The 10,294-nt window shown below is 42.0% G+C and overlaps 1 protein-coding gene across 1 annotated transcript; it reads right to left on the bottom strand.

Annotated features, from left to right (window-relative positions):
- Window positions 1-6,892: 6,892 nt before the first annotated feature.
- Window positions 6,893-7,756, bottom strand: AGABI2DRAFT_122553 (hypothetical protein; the record flags this gene model as incomplete). The annotated part of the gene is made up of 1 exon (XM_006456601.1): window positions 6,893-7,756. One exon carries the CDS (start codon window positions 7,754-7,756, stop codon window positions 6,893-6,895), a length of 864 nt encoding a protein of 287 aa, XP_006456664.1.
- Between the last annotated feature and the right edge of the window lie 2,538 nt (window positions 7,757-10,294).

Raw genomic sequence — 10,294 nt, 5'->3', positions numbered from 1 at the left:
TTATGCAGCTATGCGAAGAGGGAACACTATCTCTCAGAAGACGTTGCCGGCCGGTAGGCGAGTTACTACGGCGACGAACGCGATTGGATGGGCGGCACTTCTAGCGCTCATCAAGACTTTCAAACTAAGGCGTAAAGACGACACGATTACCAAATTATGTCTTTATACCACATCCCCCGGTACTATCCGAAACCTAATCAAATTCTCCAACAAACCAAGTGGTCATAGCATGTCTATTGCTTTGGCTACAGCCTTCGAAGATATCTTTGATGCATACCCTGACTTCTCTATTGAAGTATGGGGCTACAGACTCAACACATTCAGAGATTGTGAGGTGGACCACGACTTCAAGGAGTACTGTGTCAATTGTAACGTTCATGCGCTGTTCAAAAGTGCTAGGACCACAAATCACTACAAACGCAGAGACTTCCCTCAGTCCCCTACACATGAAAGACGGCGTCAAGACATTACGCATGATGTCGTCGACTATTGAAGAATCAGATTCATGGAGCCGAGCGACAAAGAATGTTACAGCGGTAATAACTTCCTAACCCTGTACAACAATACGGATTACAATGAGAGAGTTGCTCTCCTCCCCAGCCACATCAACATGGGCCCGTGGCTTTGCAATTATGGCGGAGTCACTATCGCACATGATCCCCGCTTGTGTGCACGCTTTGTGTGCGCCGCCACCAAACACGCCCCAATCGACGAGTTCCGGAAACGGTTCTTGAAGAATGTTCAGCCTTCGGATTGTCATGGGTGTAAGAACGCGCTAGAGACGCGGGATCATATTCTCAATGAGTGCTCGTGGTATGTACGACGCTCTAACCACTACAATGGAGGGATCGAGACAGTTGAAGGTCTGATCTACTTCTTGTGCGATAACCCACAGGCGTTTTCGTTTGACCATTTAACGGAACCGCGCTACTTACAAAAAGATTGGCTTAGCTATCGGGATAAAGTCTATCAGTCGCGAGATATTGATAATGAGATAAGAGAGAAGAAAGGTATGCGTCCTAATGTGGGACCCATTTTCTATCATGAATCAGAAGAGGGCCATCAGTTAGAGTTGGACAGATGGTTTCTTTCTAAATCTCTAGTAGTGTACTTGTATACGAACGGAACTCTATTTTCTCCTTTCTTTTTCTTTTTCTTTGTTGCTCCGGGCTTTGTAATTATATAGGCGGAATGGGGTCTCCGACCCCGTGATGCGACCGGTCTGCGTTCAGGCACCGGTTAATAAATTTGAATTGAAAAAAAAAAAAAAAAAATACATCTTGGATGATGTAGGGGTCGTTTGGTGTATAGTGTTTGGATAAAGGATGGTGAGGTTCGTTATGGCCGGTGAGTTTTTGTTGCCAATAGATATATTCGTGAGTGAAGAAGTAGGAATGGACGTGGAATTTGGCTCCGTTGTCAGTCATGAATACAATGTCTGCTCCACGGATAAAGAGGTCTTTTGAAACCGGTGTAAAAGATTTGGTAATGGCTTGCATATTGTGGTCGATGAGGGGATGAAAGAGTTGGAGCATTTTTTAGGTTGATTTTATAACTGTCCATTTGGAAGTTTTGCTCTATATTTGGAGAGTGCTTCTTCTGCATTTTCCAGAGATGAATGTGGTATCCAGGAATCATCTTCGTTTTCATAACCCTTCCAGTGAACTAAAAATTGTATTCCTCGGCCTTTCCGTTGGTGTCCTCAGATTTCTTCATATTCTTCTTCTTCATTGATGATGTCGGGTGGAGGTGGAGTAGGTTTCTTTTGACTGTCAAACTCTGGGTCTCGGACTGTCATTAGGAGCGATGTGTGGAAGACATTGTGTATCGCCCAGGTATCCGGTAACTTCAGTTTGTAAGATCAATCGCCAATTTGTTTCAAGATCTCGAAAGGTCCATATTGTTTGTGGTCTAGTTTCCAAGTCGGACAATTGGAATGAATGTTTGTCGTTTCTAACCAAACTTTATCTCCTTCGGCAAAGGGTTCCTTCTGGTGCTTATTGTTTCCTCTTTCTCTCATCATCTCATTGTTTGCTTCCATCGCGGCTTTAGCTTCTTTTCGCACATTCTCTAATTCTTCCATCAAGGAGGTGGCGGTGGGGTTCGTCGTTTCAACGGTGATATTTCCTTTCCATGGATGAAGTCCGTAATTCAAGAAGAATGGGGTTTGTCCGGTGGCAGCGTGGGTTTTGTCGTTGTAATGGAATTCTGCCATGGGAAGCCATCTCGTCCAATCGTCTTGTCGATAATTGATGAATGCTCGAAGGTAGGTCTCGATTTCCTGATTCATCCGCTCAGTTTGACTGTCGGTTTGTGGGTGGTAGGCTGTAGAAAGGTTCCGTTCAATGCCTAGAGCTTTGCATAGGGATTCCATAAATTTCGATGCGAATTGTGGCCCTCTGTCGCTAATAACCCGTTTTGGAATTCCGTGATGTCGCCAGACTTCTTCCTTATAGATTTCCGCAAGATCCATGGATGTGAGCGACGTGGTAGTGGGAACGAGGTGGATCATTTTGGAAAACCTGTCAACGATCACAATAATAGCATCCTTCTCCTTTGACTTTGGTAGTGGTCCGATCATGTCTATAGATATTTCTTCCCAAGGTTTGTCGGGGATGGATAATGGGTTAAGTGGGATGTGATCGGGTCGTCGAATGGTTTTGTTCTTCTGGCACATGTCACATCCTCTGACATATCTTCTGATATCCGTTCTGATCGTGGGCCACCAAAAGGTCCGTTTAATTGATTCTAGCATTCGGTAGGTTCCAGGATGTCCGGCGTCGGGGGAATTATGATGATTGTGAAGAATGAAATCTCTGATCTCCTGATTATCCGGAACATAGATCCTTCCTTGTCGGTAAATGATTCCATTGTTCTCCCATACTTTTTCTGGCTGCTTCTTCATCTCTTCTATTACTCTGGTTTCTCATCTTTCACATTTCCTAATCTTCTCAAGTAAGGTTTCATCGGCTATGATTTCAAATCTTCGATTGTGGAGTACATCAGGAAAACGTAAATCCAACTTTTGTTCAACTTAAATAACTTAAACATGAAAAAAAGTTTGAAATAAGGAAAAATTTACTCACAGGTTTTAAAACAGACTTTTTTCACCTTTTAAAACTTATTCTGACTTTGAAGTTAAGGTGTAGATGTTCAATCAAGTAATTTCATTGTTAAAAAGAAAGGATAAGTCATACTCAAGTCACAAAAGCATACAATTAAGGCAGATAAGGGAAAATAAGACAAGCCAAAGTCATAAAATCAATTATAAGAGGCTTAAGAGTGAATAAGTCATAGAGAAAGTCATTATATTAGCATAACAAATACAATACATTGTATATAATCTACACAAAAGGATGAGATTGGATGATGAGGGAGTGATGATGAGAAAAGAAATATCCTACAAGTCACAAATGAGTATGAGAACATACAGAGATAGAGAGCACTCACCAATGACCAAAGAATCCCTAAAATCCTTCCAAATATCCCCTCAAACATCCCCCCAAGTATCCCCTCAAACATCCCCCCAAGTATCCCCTCAAATAAGCCTCCAAAATTCCCCCAAAAAAGCGTCCAAAATAGGCAAAAAAGCGTCCTAAACCAGCTTAGAATCAGCTGGGGGAGAGCCAGGAAGGTGAAGGGGATGTTACTTACCATATTACAGGCCTGGAGGGCAAGAAAGGGGGAGGGGGAGGATGGGGAGGGGAAGAATGATGGTAGTGATGAAGAAGAATCAACGTTGTGCTCGAAACAGAAGTTCAACATGTCACATGACATCATGTGACTGCTGGACTTGGGATTTTCGAGTCAAAGTTCCTCAAATCATAGGTAGGAGATATTTTCGGGTCATTTCTGCATGGATTTTAATAATCTAAAAGTGTATTCCCATAGTTTCGAGGTCAGGGAGTTCGAATATCTAATTAGATTCTTTGTTGGATGAAAGCCTATTGAGATATGGCACATTTAACATATAATAAACACAAGATTGCGCTATAGCTCCTCAGATATTGATCGGATAATAAATCTAAAATCAGATTCGGATTCCTGGACCTTGAATACATATATTTGCACTCTTAAAACATGAAAATCGGCCCAGGAATCAGTATTAAACATGACATTCTTGTCATGTTTTTCTATATCTCCATAACTGGTATTTTTTCCGACAAAGACATACATATAACCTTATGTTCTTTTAATATTTTATGATTTGTCGTGATTTGTCCAGAATTTTCCGGTTAGTAGAGCAGGCTCTACAACGAGTCTATCTGCAATTGACAATGACCCCCCCCCCCATGATGGAATCTTGATATCTCCATAACGGGTATGTTTCTGACAAAAGCTTACATATAAACTTATGTTTTTTTAATATTCTAAGATTTGTCATGATTTTTCCGGAATTTTATGAGCAGTAGAACAGAACTTACAATGACTTGATGAAAAGGACATAATATTTCCCAAGACTTTTTTGCTTTGTGTGTTATTATTGCAACTTATCACCTTTTCTTTAACTTAGCTGTCAACTCTGCCTTCAAGTGCTCCCAAAATAAGTTCAAACTAAGGTATGACATGAATAAGACTAAAAAAGTTCATATAAGATTTGGACATTTTGCTGATGTAAGGTGACGTCATAGATGGGAATGGTTTTTTCAAGTCTTCAGATGAACATTTTCTCCTTGAACATTTCTACTCCTCAGTTGTCGTTAGATGTGTCAGGTTTGATTAGTCTCGACAGGATGTCTGCTTTGGTGTTCGTCTTTCCAGGAATGTGTCGTAGAAGGAAATCGTATTCCTGTAGCATGAGGTACCATCTTGCTTGTCGAGCGTTGAGTTTTTGAGGTTCTCGGAAATATTTGAGGTTCTCGTGATCTGTCCATATCTCAAATTGCTCCTTTGCATCCAATAGGTAGTGTCGCCATAGTTTCAAAGCTTTTATGATAGCTAGTAGTTCCTTGTCGTAGATTTCGTAGTTTCGTTCGGCTTCAGATAATGTTTTCGACATGAAGGCGACCGGGTGCCATTTGTCTTCCTGTTCCTGTGATAGTACTGCTCCTGTTCCATAGTTTGATGCGTCTACTTCAACTCTGAATTGTCCTTTGTCCTTGGGTAACACTAAGACCGGTTCGCTGGCGATAGCTTGCTTGATTTGTTCGAAAGCTTGTTGTTGTTCATCGTTCCAATACCATTTCTCCCCCTTCTTAGACTTCAGCTCGTTTAGTGGTTGCGCGATGGTGCTGAAATTCTTGCTAAATCGTCGATAGAAGTTGGCAAAACCTAAAAAGCTTTCGACTTGTTTGACCGTGGTAGGGACCGCCCAATCTCGTATTGCCTTGACCTTTTCTTCTTCCATTGTTGCCTTTCCATTCCCAATAACCGTTCCTAACACCGTTGTTGATGAGACATTGAACTCGCATTTCGTCTGTTTGAATGATAAATTGTGTTTCTCCGCGATTTTGAGAAAACGTATAGTCCGTGCTTCCAATTCTTCATCGTCTTTTGCTGGAATGATGAAATCGTCCATGTAGTTGGCTAAAGATCCGTCTTGTATCATTTCTCGAAAGATTGTCGCCATCATACGTGAGAAGGTGGCAGGGGAATTACTCATTCCAAAGAACATGACTGTTGGTTCAAATAATACGTGATTTGTCAAGAACGCTGCTTTCCATTCATCTCCTTCTCGTATGCAAACGTTGTTATATCCCCAGATAATGTCCAATTTGTTGAAAACCTTGGCGTCTTTGAGTTGATCTAATACTTCACTGATGAGGGGTAGTGGCGTCTTGTCCTTGATTGTGATTTCGTTCAATTTCCTATAATCCTGACATAACCGTAGTGAACCGTCTTTCTTGGGAACAAAAAAGCATAGTGCTGCATAAGGTGATTTCGATGGTCGGATTCGATTGGTAGCCAGATTTTCATCCAAGAATTTGTCCAGTTCTTCTCTTTCCAGTGGTGTCATGCTATAAACCTTTGATGATATCTCCGTTGGTGTGTTTTCCATGAAGTTAATTTCGTGATCCCATTCCGTTCGTTCAGGCAGTTTGTCGAAGTTTCTTTTTGTTGAAAAGATGGGCAAAGGGTTTCATGTATGCTGGTAAGTCCTCAGGGTTCATTGGATCCGGTTCTTTTTCCTCAGTGTCTTCGTTTGATTGTAATTGTCGTATACGTGGTTCGAAAGAGATGTCGGTATGGGGAAAAGAACATGATGTGGGGCACTGGTTGAATTTGATTATTCCTTGTTTCCAATTGATCTCGGGGTTGTGGTTCGTTAACCAATCATGACCTAGAAAGATGTCGGATGATTGTAAGGGAGTGACGACCGCGTCCAGTTGCTCGTTATGACCGTTGATGTTAAGATCCATTTTCACGAATTTGGTGATATCCTTCTTTCCTGCTATCGTTCCATCTGAATTTCTGCATGTGATTGGTCGTTCCAACTTCTTCATCGGAATCTTCTTCTTCTTTACTAGTTCTTCGTCGATACATGTGTGTGTGCATCCCGAGTCGACCATGGCTGAGACTTTGAGTTTCTTTCCGTTTGTTGTAGTGAGGAGGGATTTTACTTCCAGTTCTTGCACTCCTAGACGTTTTTGAGGGACAACGTATCGATTGTTCATTTGTCTAGGTACATTGGTTCGCGAGGTTGTGCCTACTCAGAACCATCGGAAAAACCCTGTTCCTTCTTGGAGTCGTCTTCATCGTCAGAATCCTCGTTCATTGCTCTAATCCTTCCACTCCTGTTGCTTCGGCAATTCTTCGCAATGTGTCCTGATTTTCCACAATTGAAACACTTGAAGTTCTTCTTCTCTCCAAAATTCTTCCTCTTCTCTTCGCAGTTCTTCCCGATGTGTTTGAACTTTCCGCATTTGTGACATTTGGGTTTCCCATCCTTGTTTCATTCGAATTTCTTCCATCCTATCTCCATTGGTTGTCCACTTCCTCCGTAAGTGATTCCAGTTTCGGTCTTCTGATCAATCCTTTTCATCGTCCCTAGTCCTGACCCAACTTGTAGAATTGCGTTATTCCAGTCTTCTCTCGACTCCGGAATGTCTTTCCTTGGATATCCTAAGATTGTTTTGACAATATCATGACGGGTGTGACGTTTAAGGAGGAATATGGCGTGTTGGTCGTCGATTTTGGCTTTGTACATGAGAGCTGTAAATTCGACTAGGAAGTCCATGGTGTTCCTGTTTCCTTGTTTGAGGGATTCAATCCTTTCTTCTGCTATATCCTTCTCGTTTCCCTTTCCAAAAGATGTCTTGAGTTCTTCTTCAAAAGTAGTCCATGTGTATGTGATGTCGCTGGCGATTTTCTCTGTCCATATATCGGCGAAACAGCTGGGGACTGGTCCTTTCAATCGTACGATGGTAGCGATAATCTTCTGGTCGGTGTCCGTGACTTTGTTGTATTTGAGGAAAAGCGTCATGCTCCTCCACCATTCTGAAAACTGCTCTCTATTCCCCCCAAAATCCTTTGGGTTCGGGATAAGCGACTTGAGTGCATCTGTCTGTGCACTAACGGTTACGGCGGCGTCGTTGCTCATGTTGTCGTTGTCTCGGGTGTTCTGATCGTCTGTGTCAATGGTGTTCTCGTTCTCTGTCTCCGTGTCGACGGGGTTTCTAGTGTCTCTGTAACTCCTAAAGTCAACTGGTTGTCGTTTCTTCTGGTTCTTCCTGTTCTGGTTTTTCCTAGTAGATCTGGCTACTCGTTCGTAGTGTTCTTCGTCTAGACTGTCGTAGTCGTTTCTCTCTGTGCTCATACACTACTTCTCTGGTGCCCGTGTGGCTAAAACTCGTCTGATGCCTGTATGGCTAAAAAATTTCGGTTCTGCAGCAAGAGTAAGCTGCACAGTACCCTTCCAAGGTACTTACTAGTTGCAAGGTGAGCTAGGGACACTTTACCAAATGTTACGACCTTAAGGCGAAGCTCAGGTTGCAGCGAAGGCAAAGACTTGAGGGCGAGTAAGGGGAAAAGCAAGTTGGTAAAGCATAGGGAAATACAGAGAGTATCTACGCTTACTTATACTAAGACTATCTACCCGAGGTAACTAACTATAGAACGGGCTGAGTAACTATGACCGAGGTAGATGAGTAATCAGTGAGAAGGAAAGTATAAACTAGGAAGGAGGATGATCAATCATGAGAATAGAAGATTGATCATGAGAAGGAAAAGATATAACAGGTAACATGAAAGATCAATCAAGGGAACAATAAGAATGATCATGAGAAGGGAAAGATAAACAAGGTAACGTCAAAGAGAAAGTGACATGGGAATGAATGATGGGAGAAGCGTAGGTGGGGAAGAGTATATCCAGGGATATGGAAATGAGTAAGCATGATGACGTCCCTCCTATAGGTTGGTAAATTCATAACACCATGGTCTGTATAATCGTGGGTCTCCATAATACCTATTTGGTTTCGGGTATTTGATGTGAGGTCCTGCTGGTGGTTGTGCCATATTTCCGGCTGGACTTCCTGGATTTCCTGCTGGTGGTGTTGGTGGTGTTGGTGTTCTTGGTGGCGTTGGCTGAGGGCTTTTCGGAGGGCTTGTGTTTGTATTTCCTGTTGGACTTCTGTTAGTTTTAACTTCCTCCTGTGGACTTTCTGTGTCCTGATTTCGAGGTCCTGGATTTCCTTTTCCAGAATCTGTATTTCCTTCTCCAACTGTTGTTTCTGGCCAGTCAAAAACTGACTGTGAAGGTTCTTTATCTTTTCTTTTTTCTTGATGATCTGATTTTGCAGAATGTGTAGCAGATCGGAGGTTTCTGATTGCTTCTGAGGTTTGTCTATTAATGTGTTCGTCTTGACTACTTGTTCTGATTCTTGGGAGGTTTGCTGCTCTAAAGAGTTTCTGGGTTTCATATTCAAGATACTCAGATGCAATTCATTGCTGGTCAGCGTCGTCGAAGTAGTAGCTTTTTCCTTCTGTGATATTGGTATAGTACCACTTCTTTGTCTTGTATTGCTTTAAAGGGTAAATTTTGTTGTGTACAAAACTTACAGGTACAATTCTGTAAATCCGTGGTTAGTGCTCCTTCAATTGAACTCACTATTCCTAGTCTTTATAAGACTCTTCAAGTACAGACCCTTGGTGGTCGAGTGTTTAAAGTCTTCACTGACTTCGAGTACAGACCCTCTATTGGTCGAGCGTTTAAAGTCTTCACTGACTTCGATTGTTATAAGCAATCGTGTAACTAGTCCACCAGTTACCAGTGTTAGTTGATCCTTTTCCGTTGATAAACAACTAGTAGTTTTAAGACAGTCTAGTGTTTTATCCGCAGTAACCCAAGTTCAACTTTATTATGCGCACTCAATGGGTATCTCGGCGAGCGAATTACTCTGTCCTGATCATGGAAGAGGAACGTTTCTACTTAATGTTACAGTGACCCCGGCCCGGTCCTAAGCTGGGGCATTACATCGATAGAAATACTCAGAGTTCTAAAGCGTAACAAAGGAGACCTCCTCGATGAATCGAGAAGAGTAACTCAAATGCGCTGTTATAGTACTAAGAGCTTGAGAGCGGTTTATAGAGCTTAGCAATTAAGTCTGACGGTTCAAGCGTATAGTTAGACTAAGACTTTGTATTCAAGTCTCCACCTAACCAAGTAGAAACATTGTTTCTACATGGTGAAGTTGAGCGACTTATATACTTTACAAGTCGTCTATATATATAACTATGATCAACTTATTAAGGTACTGAGACTCAACTCGGGAATGGCTCGGGAACGATAAAGAAGTTTTCATAATACTAAAATAGAAAGAAGAACTTCTTCGGAACAAATGATCATTAATTATAGAAAGCTAAATATGTAAAGTAATCCGGATCATTAAAGTGGATCAATAAGAGATACAAAACAATCACAATCAGAGAGGCAAAATATAAGTACAGTAAAAGGTAAACATAATTGTAATTACAGATGTAGTAATTACTATGAGAAATATAACTGTAGATGTCACGGTTCATAACATCGAGCCAGAGCCCTTCTGGAATTTCCTCAAGGGTTTCTTGTGTTGAGGTGATCTCAATGATGGCCCAAGATTTGTCTCCTTGGGGGAGGGGGAGGAGATTTTTGTGTTCGTGTGGGTCTGCAGTTCTGATGCGAATGTCCTCGTTTTTGAGGTCTGAGCGTATTGATCTCTCTACGAAGGGGAGGTGGGGTGTGGGGTCAATTGTGCCCTTTTTAACGATGGCTTGGGCCTATTTTAGGATTGAGTGGGTGAGTTTGTTGTCCACGTCATCCTTGGGTGTGGTGTTTATGGACGGGACGTGTAGGGAGGTGTTTTGGGTGGTTCCTTCG

The sequence above is a fragment of the Agaricus bisporus genome (genome assembly GCF_000300575.1).
Source record: "Agaricus bisporus var. bisporus H97 unplaced genomic scaffold AGABI2scaffold_13, whole genome shotgun sequence".
Taxonomy (NCBI): domain Eukaryota; kingdom Fungi; phylum Basidiomycota; class Agaricomycetes; order Agaricales; family Agaricaceae; genus Agaricus; species Agaricus bisporus.
Note: the sequence above shows the minus strand (reverse complement) of the source record. Positions and strands in the feature narration are given on the sequence as shown.